Here is a 27,302-nt window from a genome sequence, read left to right on the forward strand (position 1 = left end):
CTTGCAGGCTTGAGGTTCCCATCCTTCCTGGAGACCTACCCTAGTAACACTGCCATCAACCCCCTCGACCTCCAGTGTTCTTCCCCTCAGTGCTTGGCCCAAAGGGCACAGAAGATTCTCCCCGTGAGACCCTGTGCTCCAGCTGAGGCCGGATGGGAGCAGTTAGGCACGGGCAGGTGGACACCCTGCTGCCAGTAGGTGAGCCATAATTCTTTAAGTCAGGTTAGTGGTGCTAGTCTCGGGGTTCACCTCTCTTTTTAGCATCCATAAGCTTTTAGAGAAGTCATACTGGTCTAACCTCAGTTGCGCTCCAGGGACTTAAGTGATATAATCATCTAATGAGTAAAGAGTAAGAACATTAAGAGTCTCATTTAACCTGTATCTCGTGTGATTCTATTCAATCAATACAATTATCATCAGGAAATGTAATGCAAACTAAAGAAAATTCACCCATCCTGACCAAAAATAATGGATTTCAGGTTGTTGATGGATATAGTGCCTTGGAATGACTAAAAAATATTTTCAAAAGCAGAGACTTTTGTAATCAAATCCAAAATGTGAAGATTCAAACAAAAAGATATGATAAACTATACAGAGTAGATCACAGGAAAAGATGACTAAGGGGTAGTTTAATATAATAAGTTTAATGTAATAACTTAAAACATGCAATTGGGTCATCAACTACTTAAAAGCAAATCACATTAGACCTGTTAAAATATCTGTACAGGAATAGAAAGAAACCATAGTTAGATTTGCTGTCATTACAAGGGATTGAACCTGGGCCCTTGCCAGTGAAAGCACAGAGTCCTAACCTCTGGACTGCCAGGGAATTCCCAGTCATTACTTTTTTAAATCACAAATCTAAATAAATATTTTCAAAATATAAGGGAAACAGAATAGGTTTAAAAGAAAATAAATATTCAAATGGGACTAGGACCCTGGAGAAGCTCTTGAATTTGTCCATAAACAGAGAGAAATATTGTTTATGCCACAATGTTAACCATAAAGAAAAGAAGTACTGCCTGTTGTCCCTCACTAGGAGAACAGATTTTTTTTTTAAAGTAGTATTTAGAGAATGGAATACTATACAGTAGTTTGAATAAATGATCTAGATTAACATGCATTAACATGGATAAATCTCAAAAACAATGTTGAATGTAAAAAGCAACCAACCAAAACATGTTCAGAATCATACCACTTATCTACATCTTAACAGATACACACAAGTATATGTACATAAATATACCTAATACATGATTGGATGGATACACATCAATTCATAATTATAGTTGCCTCTGGGGAGGACAGGAAGGGAATGAGACAGAGGAGGAGAATGTAGGACTTCTATTTTAGTGAAAGTCTTAGTTTCTTTACAAATAAAAATAAGAAAAAAATTATAAATGTAATACATTTTTAATTCTCAGAGACGTATACACCAATGTTATATACTATTTTGTTTTTTTAAAGTTAAAAAAATGGCACTACAAAGCATCCTTATATTTTTGTGTTATTTCAGGCCAATGAAATAAGAAAAAGGTATCTCATGTCCTCTGTGGAATTGATTTACATGCATGTATATGCCTAAGCTTCTGTACCTCCATACTCACATGCATAAAACAGAAGGAAAGTACTTTGACAGCTTCGCAATATTATTACAGTGAGCAATTTTCTTAAACTGCATTTATTAAACTTCAAGTTATGAAACCCTCTTATTATGTTTTACTTTTTATTAGGTAAACTTTTATTTTGGTATAATTTTAGATTTATAGAAATCTTGCAAAGAGGGTTCAGATTTCCTATACTTCCTTCACCTGGCTTTCCCTATCCAGGGTACATTACATTTTGTCTGCAGACAAATATTCACACTTTATTCAGATTTCACCAGTTTTTCCACTAACACCCTTTTTCAGTTCCAGGATCTAAGTAATGTCTGTTTCATTTTTCAACATATTTCTTCCAGTGTAAATACACGCAGACTAGGTGCTTTGTTAAGTTAAAATGACATTGGTATATTTTACATTTTCTTTTATGGGGGCTTATGTGTAGTTTTATTTGACAATGATCACATACTCCTTTTGTAAAAAAAAAAAAAAACAACAAAATGGATACATCGTCAAAGGAAAATGCTGAACGTAACAGGCACCCCTTGGAACCCTAAAGCATCTGCTTGGTGGAAAACATACCTCTTGTCTCTTTCTTTCTTCCTGGCTAACTGTCTGAGATAATCCATTTCTTTTCACCTAGGGGGAAAAGCAAAATAAAGTTGAGCGCATTTACTTAAACAACTTCTTTATTATGTAAGACAGAACCCTATGCCCTTCAAAAATGAATTAAGAGAAATTACGCAAAAGGTTGAATTCAGTACATACTAATTTTGAGTCTCACACCCCTCAAATGACATTTAATTACACTAATAAATTAGCATAGCTCAACATTAAAGAAATGAAAAGTGTCTAGAACACTATCCTATCAGGTTGAGTTAATCTGTTCTACTCTTAGTTCTGGCTATTCCTAAAATACTTATGAAATTAATCTTCTGATTCATAAGTGAAGAAATTCCTGATAATAAAGAAAATGAAGCCGCCACTCTAAGAGATTACTGCCCAGAACCCTGGTCAGTAATATGGTGTCCTTATTTCATTGAAAGAGTAATTTTAACACTATTTTTTCACAAAGACTCAGTGGAACAGCAATGCTCTTTATAAAAACCCAATCAAACAAGGAAAACACAGTCCCCTTGGCCCAATTTCAGCAGTCTTTCAGGCATATTTAATTTTGACAAATAAGGATATTAACCTGATAGTCTTTGGAGAAGCCACAGTACCTACAAGAACCAAGAATGCTACCATTCTTCTTCTGCAAGTACCATACTTGCAGTAATACAGTTGTATCCCTAGTTGAATCCCTGCGGTTCCTCACTCAACTGCCACACATTTTTACCTGACTGCTGTAGTTCCTATCAAAATTCAGTCTCTAACCCAAAGAGTAGAGGCTGAACTATGAACTCCATGAAGGCAGGACCTGGAGTCTCTTCTGATATACCCGGCACTGAGTCTGGCACATGAAAGATATTCATGTTTTTCAGTTGAAGACAGTGCCCTGCCCTTGTGTGAAAAATTAATAGCAATAAAAAATAACAAAGGTCTTCAAACGTTTGGCTACCATACTTCTCAAAAAAACCCGTAAAAACCATGTTCCCTTAGACCCATTTTTAAGTTGGCATCTCAGATTTTCATCCTAAACTTAAAGAATTTTAAAGATATATTTTGGGGCTTCCCTGGTGGCGCAGTGGTTGCGGGTCCGCCTGCCGATGCAGGGGACACGGGTTCGTGCCCTGGTCTGGGAAGATCCCACATGCCATGGAGCGGCTGGGCCCGTGAGCCATGGCCGCTGAGCCTGCGCGTCCGGAGCCTGTGCTCCGCAACGGGAGAGGCCACAACAGTGAGAGGCCTGCGTACGGCAAAAAAAAAAAAAAAAAAAAAGATATATTTTGCTGCTAATTGTAAATTTAGACATTTTAACCGTGTGTTATTTTAAATGTATCCAATGAAAAATAAAAACCATGATGACTAAATACCTATTGCATAACATCATTCATTCAAAAATAAATAAGCTTTTCTTAACAGTTGGAGATTTCACATTATTCTTCTTTCTCCTTGAAATCTCATTTAGATGTCAATCCCACCCCCCTAAGACTCCTAGTATAATTCTATGTGTCAGGGTGTCTTATTAGTCACCCTAGCATACTTTAACACAAAATAGGTTTTTACATTTAATTTTCTAAAATTTCCTGTGACCAATAAGCTTTAAGCATAAAGACTCTTCTGTATTGTACAATCACTACAAATAGCATTACTAATCTATAATCAAAATGACACAATTACTTCTAATTTCAATGCATTTACCCCTAAAAGTAAAATTTTACTGACAGTGCAACTCTGAGTCAGACGGTGGCTTAATTAAAGGAGGCTTTGCTGAAACCAGTATTTCAAATTGACCCCATTTTATCTTGTGCCTGTGATTTAACACGTTGAGACAGGGCACCAAAGTAAGATTTGATACGGCTGAGAGAGATGGCTTTCTTTAGAAAAATGGCAAAAGGGGTAACTGTGAAAGTGGAAGTTGGAAAAAAATAAAAAACCTGGTGTAACACTTTAACTGCAGATACAGTCTCAACTTTAGAAAAAAGAATACCTACAAGTTGAGAATCTGGAAAATGGTCCCCTTAAAACTATTCCTGCCCACCTCACATCATCTTGCCGAATGCCCTGGGGTGTGATGCATATCCCAGTGTGAGGACCGCTGGTGCACAGTCCTCTACATTGTGGGGTCAGGGTAGTAAAGCCAACTGCATGTTACTGCCTTTAATCTGATTGTTGGAAAAGGTTAGAAAGCAGTGCAGTAGAGTAGAAAGAGTCCTAAATCAATAATAAAATCAGCAATCATTTACTGAGCACCAGGAAATATGCTGTGTATTTTATATCCCATTCCCACTGAATCCTCATAAAAATTCTAAAAAGCCAATACTACTTTTATGCCCATTTAACAGATGGGAATAACAACTAAGGCTTAGGATCCCAGATCACACAGCTAATAGGTAGCAAGGCCAGGATCCCCATCCAGGCCTGTCAACTTCAGGGCTCCCACTCTTAATCAGATATCATCAGGGATAGGAACTCCCAGCTTTCTATGAGAGGCACCCCATTTCTAAGGTTGGATGATCATCACTACAACCCCTTCTAATGCCAGGTCTGTACCAAGTCTCCATATATTTGTTTTCATCCACCCACATCACGGCATGTTGTAATGCCTTACCCACCATCCTGACCCTGGGTCAGCCTGTCAGCAAGAACTCATGGCTAAAAAGGCTTCTTCAAACATTTGAATAAGGTAGGAGACTGGACAGAAGAATGAAGCCGTTCAGAGCCGCTCCCATTTGGTTAACCCTGAGCAGGAACTTCACAGGATTTCCTGCCTGACACAAAGTCCTGACAGATCAATATCCCAGCATCACGCCCACTGTCTCTGCAGGTGAGGTCACCAGCAAGAATTTCCAGGCCACCGGCATCTCTATCCACAACTACTGCTGACTTCAGACCCGGAAATCTTAAGGGGAAGAGAGCGAAGCATGTGGGCTTAGAGACCTACCCAGATACAGCTAATTTACTGAGGGATGAAGAGTACTTCATCCTATCAAAAAGAAAAAGAAAAAAATCCCCAGCTAAAGTAGTTGCTCTTCTGAGGGGGGAGAGAAGGTAGTTTTGAAAAAGGCAAAGTACTAATTGCATAGAATTATCATCTTTCACTAATACTACTAATTTAAAAAGTGATAAAATATTCCTTTACCCAAAAAAGTCATCAGTAAGAGACCAGCAGCCCATACAAAACTGACCAAAAAGAAAAAAAGATTCCATGAAGCAGTCTCAGGTTATAATTAAGAAAACGGGCACATTCGGGGAATCTGAAAACTGGCTCTGGGGAGCTGTGATGAGCCAGCTCCTCCTGGCTGGCTGCCAGACCACTGCTCCAGGTCCTGGCTGGACAGGTTCTTCTCCTGAGCCAAGAGGAAGCATTTTGTCCACCTGAGACCTTCCACGTTCAACTCTAAATTAAGCAGAGCAGGTGCCTGGAGGTCGAAGGTCAAGAGCAGCAAGATTATTTCAGAGCCTGAAGAATTTGGAAGATGAAACCAGAGAAAGAAGGGGAGAGAGGTTATAAAACAGGGCCTCACAGAGACTGGCAGAAAGCAGGCAGGAGAAAACTGGGGGAGAATGAAAACACAGAGCAAAATGTCAAGCAGAAAGAAACAAGGAAAGAAGGGGGTGAGGGAGGGAGGGAAAGGAAAGAAGGAGAAAGAATGCGTGCAAAGATTTTAATAGTAAATATCTCTGGAAATTTTCTATTCAAAACCAGTGACCTTACTGCTAAACTGAAGTAAAAATCTTTGGAAGGCCCAGGCTCTTCTTTTGCACAAAAAAAATTGTGTATAAAGCATATGTTTATACCTACAGTTTTTACATTTACATGTTTTCTGCAGTTTGCACAGTTTTGCTAAGAGAATCTAGCAAAATTCTCCAAGGGTTCTCCTTGTTTCCATGTATGGAGAAGAAAATACACCAGCTTCCAAAATGGATTCCTATTTTGTTATCTAAAATGAAAGAAATTACATTGTACAGCCTCTTTTTTTCTTTTTTAAATATATATTTTGCAGTGGTGGCTCTGGCCCAGCACAAACGGGAACACACAGACAGCCAAGCAACACTCCTTTACAGCTCTCTTCTGACCTCACTTGAACTTTCTGATTCCTCACTGGTCTAAATTTTTTATTTAACTATCTCATCAAGTAGAATTACATCAGTAGTTTAATGAAACATTAAGAACTAGATTCCATTTGGGGTTCTTGATTTCGTATAATCTAAGCAATTCACAAAACTCTTCAGATCTTGCCATGGCAGACGATAGACTCTAAGGAGAAAGTGTGAATATATGTCAATACTGTCAACATTTGAAGTGGATAAAAATTAATTCAAATAAAACAACAAAACTGTAGCTCACAACTACAGTTCTGAGATAAGTTGAAAAATATGAACATATATTATGTGGCCCGTCAAGACAGTGAATGCAGGGAACTCACTAATGTCATAACAGTCCTAAATTCATAATTATAAATTATATTTTTACTGCTGTAACTGGATTGAAATTCTCCTCCCATGATTTTTGTAACCAGTATATTTTCCATGTTCAAAGAGACAGAGTTAACAACTGGCTAAAACTAATAAAGGACAGTAGAAGATACTTCATCTACGGATATGATAGTCTTACTGAACCCAAGATATAGTTTCTGAAATTTATAAAAGCGTAAACTCCCTAAAGTACAGACCCAGAAGTTAATTAATGGATACTCCACCTAAAATTGATGGCAAGTCAGAGAAAGACTTATCATATAATATGATAAGACATATCGTATAATATGACTTACATATGGAATCTAAAAAAATGATGTAAATGAACTTATTTACAAAACAGAAATAGACTCACAGACATAGAAAACAAACTTACTGTTACCAAATGGGAAAGGGAGGGAGAGATAAATTAGGAATTTGGGAGTAACATGAACACACTACTACATATAAAATAGATAAACAGCAAGGAACTACTGTATAGCACAGGGAACTATACTCAACATTCTGTAATAACCTATATGGGGAAAGAATCTGAAAAAAGAATAGATATATGTATATGTACAACTGAGTCACTTTGCTGTACACCCGAAACTAATACAACATTGTCAGTTAACTATACTTTAATTTTTAAAAATGGTTAAAAAATGAACAAATAAAATAAAACGGATGCCGATTCCCTTCTTGATACTTTGCCAATCTGAGCTTGTTAGATGACTGTCCCACAAAGGAACAACCAAGCTTTAGGTAGTAATTCCACTCCCGCATTCACCACAGCTACAGGTGTTTTCACCTCGTGAAGAACTGTGTTAGGAAAACCATGAGCTTTGTGCAATATTCCTTGGCCTTTGACGCCACTGACTGGAATAGGTAATAAGCCAGGTTCTCTGCACCTCCAACAGAGCCCTGAGGTTGCCATTTATACAGAGCCTATCTACAGGATAGAGTCGGCCCTGTACTTGTGGACAGAGCCAAGATGAACTACACCAGTCACCTGGCTGATCAGATGACCATTTTCTATGGGGTAAACGAGGATATGTCCTCAGGCCCTCTGTGACTTGACAGTGTTTCTAGATAAGACAGGTGCACATTCCTTCTGTTTTTCACCGCCAGCCAGAGAAACCAGAATAGGAGGGCCCCCAAAAGACTGACCAACCAAAAAGGCTCAGAAAAGTAGTCAATTAAAAATTAGATCAGATATTTATAATCCAAGATCACACAGACTCCATAAAGCACTAATGTCCACTGAATACCCATGGGAGCTAAGACCTTTAAACTTGGAGTTACCCACTTGCTGAAAATTGACTGTTTTATGCATGCCTCCTGGTGATTCGCTATTCATGGGCTTCTATTCTCAAGAGTTCAAGTGGGAAGAAAATGAATTGCAAAGTAAAACTACACCACGTGACACAATCACTCCTAGGTCCTTTCTACAGACTTAACACAAGCCGAACAGCCCCTGAATTATAAATGAGCTAGAATTCTTTCACTGCCAACAACATGGGAACAGCGGCTCTCTGAGCGTATGTCTGAAGTTCCTAAAATGAAAAATCTGCCACAGGCCCGAAACACTGTCCTCTGTAAGCAGTCCCTGCAGGCTGTCTCGGGCCCCACCATGTCCACCGAGAAATCACTGAGATACCTTCCACCTAAGCCACAAGCTGCCGCAGAACATCCATATCAAAGAGCCAGAGATCTGGACAACCAAAGATCAGATAAATGAGGCCAAGATGGGGACAGTGCCATATTTTTAGGGAGGGGCTGGTAAATAGAACACTACTTTTTAGAATAATGAGAGGTAGAAGACAATGGCCCATTTAATAAAATCATATGCTTAATTTAAAAAGATGTCCAGTAACATGCCAGGGACCTTCTCATTCATTTGTTCAAAAAACCAGATCTCCTCTCTGATCTACATTGTTAAGGTTAATTCTATAATCCTCACCAAAGTTCTTGCATCTCAAGAAACAGCAAAGCTCCCCCAGCCTCCCAGAGGTAACCTCAGGTCTGCTAAAACCGTGGCAAACTCAGATAAGACAGGCCAGGGCTTGGGGCTCTTACCCTGTAATGGCCTGAGTCACCCTCTGCAGACAGAGCCAGGATTCCTGATTGAGCCCCAGTTACTTCAGTACAGATATGAGGCCGAGGGGACAGACCACAAACAGCAAGCTCATTAAATGTCCAAGAATAAGTTGCTGTGCTTTGTATGATTTGGGAGATGAGCATGCATTGCTTCCTTTGCAGCCAGCCCTCGTAAACCAGCATCCTATATCTAGCCAATTCCTGATTCAGAGGATTGAATCTATTTCTCCAACTACCAATGTATCAAATGCTTACCACGCACCAGGTACTGTTCTTTCCATGCATCTAAAACGTCTAACAATGCCTCAAGGAAGCTATTACTATCGCTATTTTACAAAAAAGAAAATGGAGACACAGGAAAGTTAAATCATCGTTAGCCCTAATAAGTGGCCAAGCTGGGATTCAACCCAGGCCTGCTTGCTGCCTCCAAGGACTAATCTCTTTTTTTTAATAAATGTATGTATTTATTTATTTTTGGCTGCGTTTGGTCTTCGTTGCTGCGCACGGGCTCTCTCTAGTTGCAGCGAATGGGGGCTACTCTTCATTGCAGTGTGCGGGCTTCTCAGTGCGGTGGCTTCTCTTGTTGCAGAGCACGGGCTTTAGGCGCGCAGGCTTCAGGAGTTGTGGCTCGTGGTCTCTAGAGCGCAGGCTCGGTAGTTGTGGTGCACTAGGATAGTTACTCCGTGGCATGTGGGATCTTCCCGGACCAGGGCTTGAACCCGTGTCCCCTGCATTGTCAGGTGGATTCTTAACCACTGCACCACCAGGGAAGCCCCAAAGACTAATCTCTTAACCACCGTGGTGCACTCCCTTCTCATGCTTCTGAATTTCTTAAGAGGTGTGACCTGCAGCTACTTTTCCCTTAAACTAAGGTCCTCCCCCTGGATGCCGCAGAAACTGCATCCCCAACTGAATTCCCAGCTCCTGCTGCAGAGAAAGTTAAGCTGTTAGCAGGGCGCCTGGCAATTTTTAACTTGTTGATTAGTACTGACATTTGTGGAATCTCCTCAAATTCCTCTCTCTGACTTGTGGCTCTCAATACCGTCATTCCCCTGTGGGCTACTGAGCCTGGACCCAAGTGTACTCAATCTCTATTCCCCCGTGAGAGAGAAACCCAGTTCTCCTTTTTCTATCTGCAATCAGGAGGAGAAAACGAGATTAGGACATATTCGAAAAGCTCATGACACAGAAGCAGAGAGGATAAAAAGTAAACTGGTTTTAGGGGAAAAAGGCGATTCCATTAAGTTATTTAATAAAAGATGAACAGTTTTTAAAAGTGGAATATTTAATAAAATACGGAGGAGGAGACCAGACTAATAACAGTGGTGAACAGTGGAGGGGGTTGGGAATGGTGGTAAAATCAGAGCAACTTTCAGTCTTAACTGTTGTGTTTAGTTTTGTAAGAAGGTGAATGTATTTGCATTACTTTTGTAATTCAAAAATAACTGTTTCAAAGAACTTAATTTAAATTTTGATTTTAAGTTGGAATACTAGGAATAAACTAATGACTAACAAAGGGAATTGGTTAAAAGAATCAAACACCTACTTATTTGATGAAATATAACATGAGCTTTACAAAGGCTGTTATGGAAGAAACTTTAATAACATGGAAAGTCATTCACAACATTGTTAAGAGAAAAAAATAGGTTACAAAACAGCAGGTTTAATGACCTGAGAAAATATTTACAACATTGTTAAAGGGAAAATATGAGTAATAAGACAATATTATTGTGTTAATTTTTGCTTAAAGGAAAAGGAAAACTCCAAATACACATTAAGAAAAAAAAAAAAGTCTGAAAAGTTATATACCAAAATGTCAACAGTGATTGGATGGGAGAGATTGCAACTAATTTTTATTTTCTTCTTTTTATCTATTGGTACTTTTTGATTTTTCTATAATAAGCATCTCTTGGCTTTGGAATTAAAGCATTCTTTTTAATAACAACTAAAATATGTTTCAAAGTCCTCTCTCAAAAAAGAAACAAAGCAAGTAGGACAGGCAAATGGAACTGTTTACGGATGCCAATAATACCTGCATTTCTTTGTTTCTGCCCACAGGAAAACTCTTAAGTGAGAGGTGACCATGAGAGAGATTTCAGTCAAGCCCAAACCGGGCAGTGGCTTATGAGGCAGTGTTGAAAGTGAGTGATGACAGGCAGGTGTGCAGATGGGCGAGCAGAGGAGGACTTGGCTGGAGTCGCATAATTGACAATGACGCCGATGACACAGTGAAGGCATGAGTCAGGAAGGGGCTGACGAAGGCAGAACAGGTCTGAGGGGCTCCTCTTGCACAAGAGGACACCTGTTTGTAAAGGTGGTGCCAACACCTTGGCTGCCATTTTGTTTTTGCTTCTTGTTTTCGGAACGTGGCAGATGGATAGAAATGATCACCTCCAAACAGTAAGTTCCTTAGAACAACACTGACACTGAAGTTAGTTTCTGTTTTGTTTTGTTGTTTTTTTTGGCTGTACGCAGGCCTCTCACTGTTGTGGCCTCTCCCGTTGCGCAGCACAGGCTCCAGACGCGCAGGCTCAGCGGCCATGGCTCACGGGCCCAGCCGCTCCACGGCATGTGGGATCTTCCCGGACCGGGGCACGAACCCGTGTCCCCTGCATCGGCAGGTGGACTCAACCACTGTGCCACCAGGGAAGCCCTGAAGTTAGTTTCTTAGATTGACAATAAAACCTAAGCTGAGTAAAACCTGTTTTGGAAAAATGGATACTAAAGGGAACTAATAGGGACTTCCCTGGAGGTCCAGTAGTTAAGATGCCGCACTTTCACTGCAGGGGGCACGGGTTCGACCCCTGGTCAGGAAAATAAGATTCCACATGCCGCACGGTACAGCCAAAAAACTAAAAATAAAAAAAAAGTGGACTGATGTTTTACATGAGATGTTCAAAGCACGCAGTGGTTCCACTGGACAGGAATTACCTTATTATATGGAGGAGACCTGAGAAATAGGCACAGAATTACCACTGTTCTCCCATTTACCTATATCTCAAGCTTCCTTCAAGCAATAGTTTATACTTCTATTGCTTTTATTTTCCACTCTTCTGCCCATCTAGCCCGTCTAGTTTTAGTCAGAGTCTCTAGAGAGCACTTTCCTGACCTTTACTGCTTTCTATGATATCTATCTGTGTCATTCATTTTCGCATTTTGTCCTACATTCTTTCAAAAACATCACTTAAACCTTTCATTTCTATTGTCTCCTAAACCAGCTTCTAAGTTCCTGCAGCGCAGGTACTGGTTTTCAGTTTGATTTGTTTGCCCCATCCAGCACAATGCAGTGCAACACAAATGAATTCTGCAGTCAGATACCAGCGTTTTCAAGCTACAAGCTTATAACCTCTTAGTGAATAGCAAAATAAAACCCAAGAATTTCTGATTGTCATCTACTTAAAGGTAACAAAACAGAAAGGACAGAATAGAGAATACCATAGCGCACTGCATGTATTAAGGGTAACTTCTGTTTTGTAAAGCTTTTGTTTGAGATACACACACGTGCACCCATGAACACACCTACTGGCTTACAAGTAAAATGTATTTCTCATTATGTTAAGCCACTGATATAGACCATGGTTGCAATGTCAACTCCACCATATGTAAATTTACACTAGATATGTTGGTCATGTCACTTAACACTCCCACTCACCCTCAGAAGAAAAGCTGTTCTACTCAGAGCTTCTGCAAAAGCAGCAGCCCAAGAGCCCACATTTCACACCATCATGGAGGCCAAAGCTGATTGGAAAAGAGCTACTTAAGCACCTGATCAAATAACAGTAAATGTTTAAGTGACCTACTTAAGTGGGGGGAAAGTGGCTGAGCCTATATGATTCTCTCTCAAGAAATTGACCTGGGGGGACCTCCAAGATGGCAGAGAGGTAAGACACGGACATCACCTTCCTCCCAACAAATACATCAGAAATACATCTACACGTGGAACAGCTCCTACAAAACACCCACTGAACGTTGGCAGAAGACCTCAGACCTTCCAAAAGGCAAGAAACTCCCCACGTACCTCGGTAGGGCAAAAGAAAAAAGAATAAACAGAGACAAAAGAATAGGGACGGGACCTGCACCAGTGGGAGGGAGCTGTGAAGGAGGAAAGGTTTCCACACACTAGGAAGCCCCTTCGCAGGCAGAGACTGCAGGTGGTGGAGAGGGGAAGCATCGGAGCCGCAGAGGAGAGCACAGCAACAGGGGTGCGGGGGGCAAAGCGGAGAGATTCCCACACAGAGGATCGGTGCCGACCGGCACTCACCAGCCGAGAGGCTTGTCTGCTCACCCGCTACGGCGGGCGGGGCTGGGTGCTGAGGCTCGGGCTTTGGAGGTCAGATCCCAGGGAGAGGACTGGGGTTGGTGGCGTGAACACAGCCTGAAGGGGGCTAGTGCGCCACAACTAGCCGAGAGGGAGTCTGGGAAAAGGTCTGGAGCTGCCTAAGAGGCAAGAGACCATTGTTTTGGGGTGTGCAAGGAAAGGGGATTCAGAGCACCACCTAAACAAGCTCCAGAGATGGGCACGAACTGTGGCTATCAGCACAAACCCCAGAGATGGGCATGAGGCGCTAAGGCTGCTGCTGCCGCCACCAAAAAGCCTGTGTGCAAGCACAGGTCACTATCCACACTTCCCCTCCCGGGACCCTGTGCAGCCCACCACTGTCAGGGTCCCGGGAGCCAGGGACAACTTCCCTGGGAGAACGCCTGGTGTGCCTCAGGCTGTGCAACGTCACGCTGGCCTCTGCCGCCGCAGGCTTGCCCCACATCCGTACCCATCCTGCCCCCCGGCCTGAGTGAGCCAGAGCCCCCGAATCAGCTGCTCCTTTAACCCCATCCTGTCTGAGCAAAGAACAGACGCCCTCAGGCGACCTACACGCAGGGGCGGGTCCAAATCCAAGCTGAACCCCAGGAGCTGTGCGAACAAAGAAGAGAAAGGGAAATCTCTCCCAGCAGCCTCGGGAGCAGCAGATTAAATCCCCACAATCACGCTGAAGTACTCTGCATCTGTGGAATACCTGATTAGACAACGAATCAACCCAAAACTGAGGCAGTGGACTTTGGGAGCAACTGTAGACTTGGGGTTCTGCTGTCTGCGACTGACATGTTTCTGATTGTTTTGTTTATCTTAGTATAGTTTTTAGCGCTTGTTATCATTGGTGGATTTATTGGTTTGGTTACTCTCTTCTTTTTTTTATTACTTTTATATTTTAATTAGTTTTATTTTAATTATTTTATTTTATTATTTTCTTTTTTTCCCCCTTTTCTTCTGAGCTGTGTGGCTGACAGGGTCTTGGCGGTGGGGCCTACTGTCAGGCCTGAGCCTCTGAAGTGGGGGAGCCGAGTTCAGGACACTGGACCACCAGAGACCTCTGGCCGCACATAATAACAATTCGCAAGAGCTCTCCCAGAGATCTCGGTCTCAACACTAAGACCCAGCTCCACCCGAAGGCCAGCAAGCTCCAGTGCTGGATGCCCCATGACAAACAACTAGCAAGATGGGAACACAACCCCACCCATTAGCAGAGAGGCTGCCTAAAATCATACTAAGTTCACAGACACCCCAAAACACATGATCGGATGCTGCGCTGCCCACCAGAAAGACAAGATCCATCCCCACCCATCAGAACACAGGCACCACTCACCTCCACCAGGAAGCCTACACAACCCACTAAACAATCATCAGCCACTGGGGACAGACACCAAAAACAATGGGAACTACAAACCTGTAGCTTGCGAAAAGGAGACCCCAAACACAGTAAGTTAAACAAAATGAAAACACAAAGAAACACACAGCAGATGAAGGAGCAAGGCAAAAACCCACCAGACCAAACAAATGAAGAGGAAATAGGCAGTCTACCTGAAAAAGAATTCAGAGTAATGACAGTAAAGATGATCCAAAATCTTGGAAATAGAATGGAGAAAATACAAGAAACGTTTAACAAGGACCTAGAAGAACTAAAGAGCAAATAAACAACGATGAACAACACAATAAATGAAATTAAAAATTCTCTAGAAGGAATCAATAGCAGAATAACTGAGGCAGAAGAACGGATAAGTGACCTGGAAGATAAAATAGTGCAAATAACTACTGCAGAGCAGAATAGAGAAAAAAGAATGAAAAGAATTGAGGAGAGTCTCAGAGACCAGTGGGACAACACTGAATGCACCAAAATTCAAATTATAGGGGTCCCAGAAGAAGAAGAGAAAAAGAAAGGGACTGAGAAAATATTTGAAGAGATTATAGTTGAAAACTTCCCTAACATGGGAAGGGTAATAGTCAATCAAGTCCAGAAAGTGCAGAGTCCCATACAGGATAAATCCAAGGAGAAACATGCCAAGACACATATTATTCAAACTATCAAAAATTAAATACAAAGAAAAAATATTAAAAGCAGCAAGGGAAAAGCAATATAACATACAAGGGAATTCCCATAAGGTTAACAGCTGATCTTTCAGGAGAAACTCTACAAGCCAGAAGGGAGTGGCAGGACATATTTAAAGTGATGAAAGGGGAAAACCTACAACCAAGATTACTCTACCCAGCAAGGATCTCATTCAGATTTGACAGACAAATTAAAATCTTTACAGACAAGCAAAAGTTAAGAGAATTCAGAACCACCAAACCAGCTTTACATCAAATGCTAAAGGAACTTCTCTAGGCAGGAAACACAAAAGAACGAAACGACCTACAAAAACAAACCCAAAACAATTAAGAATATGGTAATAGGAACATACATATCGATAATTAAATTAAATATAAATGGATTAAATGCTCCAACCAAAACACACAGACCGGCTGAATGGATACAAAAACAAGACTCGTATATATGCTGTCTACAAGAGACGCACTTCAGACCTAGGGACACATACAGACTGAAAGTGAGGGAATGGAAAAACACTTTTCATGCAAATGGAAATCAAAAAAAAGCTGGAGTAGCAATTCTCATATCAGACAAAATAGACTTTAAAATAAAGACTATTAGAAGAGACAAAGAAGGACACTACATAATGATCAAGGGATCAATCCAAGAAGAAGATATAAAAATTGTAAATATTTATGCACCCAACACAGAAGCACCTCAATATATAAGGCAAATGCTAACACCCATAAAAGGGGAAATCGACAGTAACACAATCATAGTAGGGGACTTTAACACCCCACTTTCACCAATAGACAGATCATCCAAAATGAAAATAAATAAGGAAACGCAAGCTTTAAATGACACATTAAACAAGAGGGACTTAATTGATATTTATAGGACATTCCATCCAAAAAACAACAAAATACACTTTTTTCTCAAGTGCTCATGGAACATTCTCCAGGAAAGATCATATCTTGGGTCACAAATCAGGCCTTGGTAAATTGAAGAAAACTGAAATCGTATCAAGTATCTTTTCTGACCACAACGCTATGAGACTAAATATCAATTACAGGAAAAAATCTGTAAAAAGTACAAACACATGGGGGCTAAAAAATACACTACTAAATAACCAAGATATCACTGAAGAAATCAAAGAGGAGATCAAAACATACCTACAAACAAATGACAATGAAAACATGACAACCCAAAACCTATGGGATGCAGCAAAAGCAGTTCTAAGAGGGAAGTTTATAGCAATACAATCCTACGTCAAGAAACAAGAAAAATCTCAAATAAACTACCTAACCTTACACCTAAAGCAATCAGAGGAAGAAGAACAAAAAAAACCCCGAAGTTAGCAGAAGGAAAGAAATCATAAAGATCAGATCAGAAATAAATGAAAAAGAAATGAAGGAAACAATAGCAAAGATAAATAAAGCTAAAGGCTGGTTCTTTGACAAGATAAACAAAATTGATAAACCACTAGCCAGACTCATCAAGAAAAAAAGGGAGATGACTCAGGTCAACAGAATTAGAAATGAAAAAGAAGTAACAACTGACACTCCAGATATACAAAGGATCATGAGAAATTACTACAAGCAACTATATGTCCATTTTAGGACAACCTGGAAGAAATGGACAAATTTGTGGAAAAGCACAACCTTCCCAGACTGAACCAGGAAGAAACAGAAAATATAAACAGATGAATCACAAGCACTGAAATTGAAACTGTGATTAAAAATCTTCCAACGAACAAAAAAGCCCAGGACCAGATGGCTTCACAGGTGAATTATATCAAACATTTAGAGAAGAGCTAACACACATCCTTCTCAAACTCTTCCAAAATATAGCAGAGGGAGGAACACTCCCAAACTCATTCTACAAGGCCACCATCACCCTGATACCAAAACCAGACAATGAGGTCACAAAGAAAGAAAACTACAGGCCAATATCACTGATGAACATAGATGCAAAAATCCTCAACAAAATACTAGCAGACAGAATCCAGCAGCACATTGAAAGGATCATATACCATGACCAAGTGGGGTTTATTCCAGGAATGCAAGCATTCTTCAGTATATGCAGATCAATCAATGTGATACACCATATTGACAAACTGAAGGATAAAAACCACATGATAATCTCAATAGACGCAGAAAAAGCTTTCGACAAAATTCAACACCCATTTATGATAAAAACTCTCCGGAAAGTAGGCGTAGAGGGAACTTACTTCAACACAGTAAAGGCCATATATGACAAACCCACAGCCAACATCATTCTCAATGGTGAAAAACAGAAACCATTTCCTCTAAAATCAGAAAGAAGACAAGGATGGTCCACTCTCACCGCTATCATTAAACATGGTTTTGGAAGTTTTAGCCACAACAATGAGAGAAAAATAAATAAATAAAAGGAATCCAAATCGGAAAAGAAGTAAAGCTGTCACTGTTTGCAGATGACATGGTACTACACATACAGAATCCTAAAGATGTTACCAGAAAACTACTAGAGCTAATCAGTTAATTTGGTAAAGTAGCAGGATTCAAAATTAATGCACAGAAATCTCTTGCATTCCGATACACTAATGATGAAAAATTTAAAAGAGAAATTAAGGAAACACTCTCATTTACCACTGCAACAAAAAGAATAAAATACCTAGGAATAAACCTACCTAAGGAGACAAAAGATCTGTATGCAGAAAACTATAAGACACTGATGAAAGAAATTAAAGATGATACAAATAGATGAAGAGATATACCATGTTCTTGGATTAGAAAAAGCAACATTGTGAAAATGACTATACTACCCAAAGCAATCTACAGATTCAATGCAATCCTTATCAAACTACCAATGGCATTTTTCACAGAACTAGAACAAAAAATTGCACAATTTGTATGGAAACACAAAAGACCCCGAATAGCCAAACCAATCTTGAGAAAGAAAAACGGAACTAGAGGAATCAGGCTCCCTGACTTCAGACTATACTGCAAAGCTACAGTAATCAAGACAGTATGGTATCGGCACAAAAAGAGAAATATAGATCACTGGAACAGGATAGAAAGTGCAAAGATAAACCCACGTACATATGGTCACCTTATCTTTGATAAAGGAGGCAAGACTATACAATGAAGAAAAGAGAGCCTCTTCAATAAGTGGTGCTGGGAAAACTGGACAGCTACATGTAAAAGAATGAAATTAGAACACTCCCTAAAACCATACACAAAAATAAACTCCAAATGTATTAGAGACCTAAATGGAAGGCCAGACACTATCAAACTCTTAGAGGAAAACACAGGAGGAACCCTCTCTGACATAAATCACAGCAAGATCCTTTTTGACCCACCTCCTGGAGAAATGACAATTACAACAAAAATAAACAAAGGGGACCTAGTGAAACTTAAAAGCATTTGCACAGCAAAGGAAACCATAAACAAGAGGAAAAGACAACCCTCAGAATGGGAGAAAATATTTGCAAACAAAGCAACTGACAAAGGATTAGTCTCCAAAATATACAAGCAGCTCATGCAGCTCAATATCACAAAAATAAACAACCCAATCCAAAAATGGGCAGAAGACCTAAATAGACATTTCTCCAAAGAAGATATACAGACTGCCAACAAACACATGAAAGGATGCTCAACATCACTAATCATGAGAGAAATGCAAATCAAAACTACAATGAGATATCACCTCACACTGGTCAGAATGGCCATCATCAAAAAATCTAGAAACAATAAATTCTGGAGAGGGTGTGGAGAAAAGGATCCCTCTTGCACCCTGGTGGGAATGTAAATTGGTACAGCCACTATGGAGAACAGTATGGAGGTTCCTTAAAAAACTACAAATAGAACTACCATATGACCCAGCAATCCCACTACTGGGCATATACCCTGAGAAAACCATAATTCAAAAAGAGTCATGTACCAAAATGTTCATTGCAGCTCTATTTACAATAGCCAGGACATGGAAGCAATCTAAGCGTCCATCAACAGATGAACGGATAAAGAAGATGTGGCACATATATACAGTGGGATATTACTCAGCCATAAAAAGAAATGAAATTAAGTTATTTGTAGTGACGTGGATGGACCCAGAGTCTGTCATACAGAGTGGAGTAAGTCAGAAAGAGAAAAACAAATACTGTATGCTAACACATATATATGAAATCAGAAAAAAGATTGCGATGAGCCTAGGGGCAGGACAGGAATAAAGACGTAGAGAATGGACTTGAGGATGCGGAGAGGGGCAAGGGTAAGCTGGGACGAAGTGAGAGAGTGTCATGGACATATATACACTACCAAATGTAAAACAGATAGCTAGTGGGAAGCAGCCGCATAGCACAGGGAGATCAGCTCAGTGCTTTGTGACCACCTAGAGGAGTGGGATAGGGAGGGTGGGAGGGAGACGCAAGAGGGAGGAGATATGGGGATATATGTATATGTATAGCTGATTCACTGTAATAAGCAGAAACTAACACACCACTGAAAAGCAATTATACTCCAATAAAGATGTTTAAAAAATAAAGAAATTGACCTGGGTCTATACATGGAAGCTGAGAGGATAACATGAGGCAGCGCTGGACCATGCTAGGTAACCTCAAATCTAATTTACAAGAACTCAGAAACTCTGAGTATGCAGGAGCTCTCAGGACAGAAGACAGACCTGGCAGAAAGGGCAAATGAGCCAATTCATGAGAAGAAATAGCCAACAGGCCACTTCTGAGACGCAGTCACATTCCTGGCCAAGTACCAGATAGAAATGTGGTTCCTGCCCTTCCAGAGCCCTGGCTACACATCTGGTATTTAGCGAAACTTTAGAGGCTCTGTTCCAGGTAACCTCAAGACCCTAAAGAAAACAGTAGGAGAGTAACCCTATTTGTCACTTCGGAGTCTCAGCTGCCTCAATATATAGTAGAGAAATAGTACCCGCTCTCATGGTATTGTCACAAGCTCGACATAAGCTGAGTGAAATGACCTAGTATAATCCCTGGTGCACAGTCTCCTCTGCAAACACTGTGTTAATAAGTTAACTGCATGTAAATAACTTAATATTATGATGATCCAATGACAGGTCCCATAGCTACAGTTATCTGCACTGCCTGCTCACACTGAGAACTTAACCCCAGCTGAATATGAGTTGAGCAGACAACAGACAACAGCCATACTCCTTTGCACATAACCGCCAGAAGCACGGTTTCCTGCCGCCCCAAATATGAACTACTCCATTTTTATGTTATTGCAGTTGGATGGGTAGCAGAGTTTATCTCCTACACTAAAGGGGAAAATAATCTGCAATTTCCTTCTACTGGCAAAAATACTTCCTTCTGCAGAAGCTGTCCATTGGCTATGGTCCTTATCCCCCCAGATAACAGATATACAGATAATAAATGCCATAATAATTGTAAGACATAGGAGTACGGATTAATCATGTAGAACATCAACAGGCTATAAGTACTCTGGATAAATCAACCAAAATTGAGAAAAAAGTTTTTAAGCACTAGTTCCACATTTAAAGATTCAACGGTAATTTTTTTTTTAATTAATTTATTTATTTTTGCTGTGTTGGGTCTTCGTTTCTGTGCGTGGGCTTTCTCTAGTTGCGGCGAGCGGGAGCCACTCTTCATCGCGGTGCGCAGGCCTCTCACTGTCGCGAACTTCTCTTGTTGCGGAGCACAGGCTCCAGACGCGCAGGCTCAGTAGCTGTGGCGCACGGGCTTAGTTGCTCCGCAGCATGTGGGATCTTCCCAGACCAGGGCTCGAACCCGCGTCCCCTGCATTGGCAGGCAGATTCTCAACCACTGCGCCACCAGGGAAGCCCTCAACGGTAATTTTGATGGTGACAATTTCTCTAATCAATCATCATGGAGACAAATCACTCTGTGGATATGGCTCTGATGAATAGCCCCATCACTGGACCAAAAGAAGAGACACCACAAGGGGACATCTTAAGGTCAAGAGGGCAGATACAAGAATCTAATGGATGATTTTCCCAAGTGCAAGCTCAGTATTATAGAGCCTTTCCCCACAGTTATTCAGAACTCCTCAAAGTAACCGAGCCTTCTTTCCTTTTACCTAATTACACTATATTCCTACAGACTCCTGTTGTTCTTGAATGCATCCATCTACCTCCCCAAAAGAAATACCAAGTGGAGGATGAGGGAGGCTGTAATTTAATTTGATTTCGTAGTATGCAAATACCTACCATAGGTAGTTCTAAACTATGAAGATACCAAGTTTCCTAATGTATCAAAGACATTTATTAAATCCAGGAGGTAGCCAAAGTGTCAAGAATTTGTCCTTTAAAATAAAAATTAAAACAGCCTCCAAATAGCCCCAAATAGGAAACTTCCTGGCTGTTTTCCCCGCTGAGTTTTTTGGCTGTTATTTTCACTTATGGGATTAGGTTTTTGCCTTTACTCATTCATTTATACATTCACTTATAAATTCACCACATATTTACTGCAAGCCTCCTGTAAGTCAGGCAATGATGTGCTAGGAATAGGATAGGGAACATAACAGACAAAAATCTCTGCTTTCATGCAGATTTTATTCCAGTGGGGGTAGATGGACCATTAACAAGAAAAGTAAATCACATAGTATGTTAGAGGGGTAAGCGTCAGAAAGACACTGGAAGAAGAGCTATTTATTGGAAGCTGAGGAGACAGCAAGTGCAAAGGCCCTGAGGCAGCGTGCACCTTGTATTGGAGGAACACCAGTGTAACTGAGCAGCAAGCATGGGATGAGTCCAGAGAGTAACCAGGGGCCAGAATACACAGCCTCCCTGGCCCCTGTAAGGCTTAGCCTTTATTTTGAGTAGAGGTAAGAAATAACTTGAAGGTTCAGAACAAAGGGACAATATCTCAGTACATTTTAACAGGATCACAATTCAACAATATAACTATATAGCTGCTATACGGAGAAGAGACCAAAATGTACCCACGTAGATGCAGGGAGTTGAGCTGGGAAGCAATGGGGACAATCCACCTCCACAGTGACAGGGTGGCAGCAGAGAAGTAGCTCTATTCTGAAGTTACAGGCAAAAGACTTTGCATCAAGTCTTTTTAAGTAAGTTATGGGAGAAAGAGAAGAGTGAGCAAAGGCTCTAAGGGTTCTGACCTTCACACGTAGAAAATGGAGTCATTATTTGCTGAGAAAAAGAAGAGATTATGAGAGAAGCTGATTTGGGTGGGAGAGAAGGGAGTGATCAGAAGTCAACTTTTGGAAAGGTTAACTTTGAGATGCTGGTTAGATACCAGAAACAAAGCTGGATATCCTTGTCTGACGCTCAAGGAAAGGTCCAGTCTAGAGACAGAAACTTGAAAGTCATCAGAGTAGATGATGTATTTAAAGCCACAAGACTGCATGAGATCACCAAGGGAGTGCAGATAAAAGAGGAGCCCCAAGGATGGAGCCTCTGGACCCCCCAACAGGTAGAGGCTGGAAGAAAAGAGATCAAGAAGCTGCAGGTGCACTGACTTTTTCTCAAATCCTCTGACCCTCCATCACCCCGAAGGGTCCACATAGCGTACGTGATGTTTTCTCTGCTTGGGACTCCTCCAGCCTGCACCCGCCCCTCTAACAACATCTCTGACCTGACACTTATCTGGTAGCTGATCAGATGGCAGCTCTTGTCATCTCCTTTGCCACCTTCCCTCGACTGACAGCATCTTGCCCAGACAGGTGCCCTTCCCACAGGATCTCAGAGCAGCACAAGTACGTCCTTCACAGTATTAACACAGCAATTCTACATGTACATGTGGGATAATTTGGTGTCTGTCTTGCCATTCAGGGTGTCAGTAAGGACATGAAAGCAAAGTGGAGTCTGTTTGTGCTCTATCTCCACTGCCTAGAACAGGGGCCTCCACAAAGACTATGTGAATGAAGGAATCATTCATCAATCTCTCTCCTCAGTTTTTTGCTCAATGAAATAAGACCCTCTTTGTCTGGGACCCAGGTCTAGGTTTCCAGTTGAAACACCTCCTTTTGTACTTACACCAACCAATATGAAACACCCCTGTGCTCATGTCCTCCCACTTTCTTGGAGCACTTGTCTCTTCTGCTCCGTACCTGCCCTCAGGGCCTAAGGCACACACACCCACATTTTCACAACCCATTGTTCTCTCCATAGAATCAACAACATAAATATTGGCACATCTACCACTCAACTGCCCTTTGCTTACTAAGCTCCAACCAGAGTAGTTTTTTTCTCAATCTCTATATATTTTTCAGAAGGGGTTACAGTTCCACCATCGCTATAATTCAGAAAAAGAAAAACTTCTAAAAGTGACATGAACAACATGGAAATGTACTCAATACACAGGAAGCTACAGTGAGGTATCCCCAGTATTTGGAGATAAAGTCAAAAGAAAAAAATACTCCCAAACTGAAACTGAAAAAAACAAAAAGTATAAACTAGTTTCACACATCTACTTGTGTGTGCATTTTTCTAAAGAGAAGGTCTATGGCTCACAACTTCTATCAGATTCTCAAAGCAGGTATAGCTCCCCAGAAAAGAAAGATGGCGAAATGCATATCCATCCTACAGCCTAACCCAGAGACTAGAAAGAACACTGAGGATCATCGTGTAGAGACGTGAAATGATTTATAAGACACACTGTTCAGGAAAAAAACAAGTTGTAACAGCTGCACAGTATATCATTTATGTAAATGCACATAATCTTTATTTTTTCCTTACATGTATATACGTGGATTTCAAGAAGAGCGTTACCAAATTGAGAACAGCACTGCCTAGACACAAGGCGAAAGAGACTGGGATTGCAGATATGATCAAAAGAGACTTTGGGGGCTTCCCTGGTGGCGCAGTGGTTGAGAGTCCGCCTGCCGATGTAGGGGACACGGGTTCGTGCCCCGGTCCAGGAAGATCCCACATGCCGCGGAGCGGCTGGGCCCGTGAGCCATGGCCGCTGAGCCTGCGCGTCCGGAGCCTGTACTCCGCAACGGCAGTGAGAGGCCCGCGTACCGCAAAAAAAAAAAAAAAAAAAAGAGACTTTGGTCTCATCTGAAATGTTTAATTTTTTTCATGGAACATGTGCTATATATTGCTTATATAGTCAAAATCAATTTTCAAAAATGTTGAGGGAACACCACAATCTAATTGTACTGAAATGACAAGAGTGTAACAGAGCCCGCTCCCTGCCCCAGGCTAAGCAGATCCCAGCTCCAGCCCTCTTAGCTGGACCAGGATCTCTGCTGGGGTTCCCAGGTCCAGGCACATGGACCTCCAGTTGTGTTTATAAAGATACAAACACTCCAGGACACCTACTCTCCAATGTAACAGTGTACATGAGTACACGTCTAAAGCTCTGACTAACTGTCTACATTGTAAGTACCAAAAGTAAGCCAGATGTGAAAAATGGGAATGTTTTTTCTATTTTTTAAACATAAAAGATAGATATGATAAAAGGTATTAATCACCATTTAAGGTAAAAACATAATTTTATGAGACTGCTATGTTGCAAAAATGTACATGGAAAATTCTATGACTGAAGAGATTATTTTAAGCAGCAACTCACTGAACAACTGAAAATTAATTCAGACAAGTGTGAAAATGTAAGGGAAAAGGATGAAATTGTTGATGACCTCTAAATGCATTAAGCATTTCTGCAAACAGGAGGATATTCAGATTTATTACATCTGTTGAGCTCTGATTTTCAGTAGAAAGCAGTGTCTTTCACAATAAACATGGTGTAGATTCTAAAAGAATAGGTCCCACCAAATGGAACTGCTAAAGACTCCAAAGCGTGTTATATTTTCCACTGAATGAAATTACATTGGTAATCAAATGGCCATTTTTCAAATCGCCCTTTCTCATTTGGCAGTTCCAGGTCAACCAGAGCAAACTATGTGTGTCTTAGGAGCTGATTCCAGAACTCAAGAGACCAAAGTCCTAACTCTAGCTATGAACCTAGTTAGCCACACTAAGGACAGCTGAAGACGTACTTTAAAGAAAACATAAAAAACCAGTTCCAGAATAGAGTTTAAAATTTTTGAGCAAACTGAAGAAACATTCAAAATGATTTCAGATTACTGATAAAGCCACGTGTCAGCAAGTATAAAGGAAGAGTCCAGTAAGAGGATGACTGTAGCAGGTGTATGTCAGGTGACTGCATTCGGTATTGAATCCAAGTAGAAAGTTGGCCTGTGTGCTTGTTTTTGACTCTGGAGCCTGAGCACCCTTGTCAAAGGTACCTGGGGTGTCAAGGCGGTGGAAATTACACAAACACACCCCATGGCAAACAAATGGGGTCAGGGCATGGCTGGCAAGTGTGGCTTTGGGGCTGTCACGGAACTTAACAAAACAAACACGGGTTTCGCAACTGTCAGTTTTTAGTCCAATGCATAGTACATGATGGGGGGAGGGGTCAAGTTATGACAAAGAGCAAAAAGACTTCAAGATTGATTTTTTATTTTCAGTAATATTGTAAATCCTTCTGGGAGCCCATTAAAGGATGAAACTGATTAGAAACCTGAAGCTCACTTTGCATGGAGGACTCAGCTGCTACCCACCTAGCACTAACTGTAGCAGGTACTCAGTGTTCAATCCCACACTAATAATACAATCAATATTTTTCTTCAAACCCACAAGCTTTGCCCAGAGATCCAAGAACTGCTGTCTCAGTCCTCACGATGTCGTTTTAGGTGATTCGCTGGGCCATTCACCTGTGTGTGGCAGGTTCCTTTATCTCTGGGCACAGATCTCTGGAGGACAAAATGACTTTTCAAATTGAAACCTCAAATTTCTTCCACTTATGATCAACTAAAACCTGGTAACCACGATCATTTATTTCTCATATATTAGTGTTCCCCAAGGCCTGAAGGGCAGCATAAAGTTATGTTCCCTGGAATGAAGAAATCCTATATTTCTGATGAAGAGTAGATCAATACCCTCTGACAAGCAAGTGAAGGAAGAGTAAGCCTGGCACCATCTGATGACAGCATGGAGCTCAGGTTGTGTTCCTGACCATGGAGAACACCCCACTTCTACACGGAGACCCTGTCAGCAAAGCCACACTGCTACCCACATTCACCACTAAGTCACTATAATCCAACTAGGGAAGCCTAGACTTTCTCTATTCTATGAAGGCCCAACTAAATGCCTCTCTTACTCAGTTCTAACTCTCCCTCATTCCTAGGTGACCACAATGCAACAGTTAAACCTGTCCCAACACCATACACGGAGAACCACCTTTCGTGGTTGTCCAATGAAACCAAAGGAGACACATCATAAACAAACACACGAAGACAAATTACATACAGACTGAAGGCTTCAGGACCTTACACAACAACCAGAAATGACTGCAAACTGCGGCTCTTCTAAAGAGTGTCCTGCATACTGGACGCTTCTCACAGTCAACTGATAAAAGTTTCATCACCTCAGGAGGCAGTCATGTGTTGGCAACAAAGATAAGAGATTTTTGGGCTTCCCTGGTGGCGCAGTGGTTGAGAGTCCGCCTGCCAATGCAGGGGACACGGGTTCGTGCCCCGGTCCGGGAAGATCCCACATGCCGCGGAGCAGCTGCGCCCATGAGCCATGGCTGCTGAGCCTGCACGCGTCCGGAGCCTCCGCAACGGGAGAGGCCACAACAGTGAGAGCCCCGGCGTACAGAAAAAAAAAAAAAAAAAGATAAGAGATTTTTACAAAATAAAACAATCAACAGCAGCTAATGCACAGGTGTGCTCACACGCACCCTTCCCAAGTAGAAAGTCAAGATACATGCCAAATTGAGACCTAACCCCTTTGCCAGAAAACCCTTTGTCCTCTTCCCTTTCTGGGATCAAGGCCTTACTCGAGGAAGAGTTTTGTGTTAAAGACAGGATGGGGACTACCCTACTTATTTGGTATTATTAAAAGTTAAGCATGGGGACTTCCCTGGTGGCGCAGTGGTTGGGAATCCGCCTGCCAATGCAGGGTACACGGGTTCGAGCCCGGGTCTGGGAAGATCCCACATGCCGTGGAGCAAGTAAGCCCGTGAGCCACAACTACTGAGCCTGCGCTCCGCAACGGGAGAGGCCGCGACAGTGAGAGGCCTGCACACCATGATGAAGAGTGGCCCCCGCTCGCCGCAACTGGAGAAAGCCCTCGCACAGAAACGAATACGCAACACAGCTAAAAATAAATAAATAAATAAATAAATTTATTTAAAAAAAAAAAGTTAAGCATG

The 27,302-nt window shown here is 41.3% G+C and overlaps 1 protein-coding gene across 1 annotated transcript in view; it reads right to left on the bottom strand.

Moving 5' to 3' along the window:
• Window positions 1–27,302, bottom strand: part of ARHGEF26 (Rho guanine nucleotide exchange factor 26) — a 215,432-nt gene that overhangs the window by 177,289 nt on the left and 10,841 nt on the right. Inside the window, exon 5 of the mRNA XM_060149589.1 lies at window positions 2,184–2,240. Coding sequence (XP_060005572.1) covers window positions 2,184–2,240 — 57 coding nt within the window. The remainder of the gene's footprint in view (window positions 1–2,183; window positions 2,241–27,302) is intronic.

Source organism: Lagenorhynchus albirostris, chromosome 5 (genome assembly GCF_949774975.1).
Source record: "Lagenorhynchus albirostris chromosome 5, mLagAlb1.1, whole genome shotgun sequence".
NCBI lineage: Eukaryota > Metazoa > Chordata > Mammalia > Artiodactyla > Delphinidae > Lagenorhynchus > Lagenorhynchus albirostris.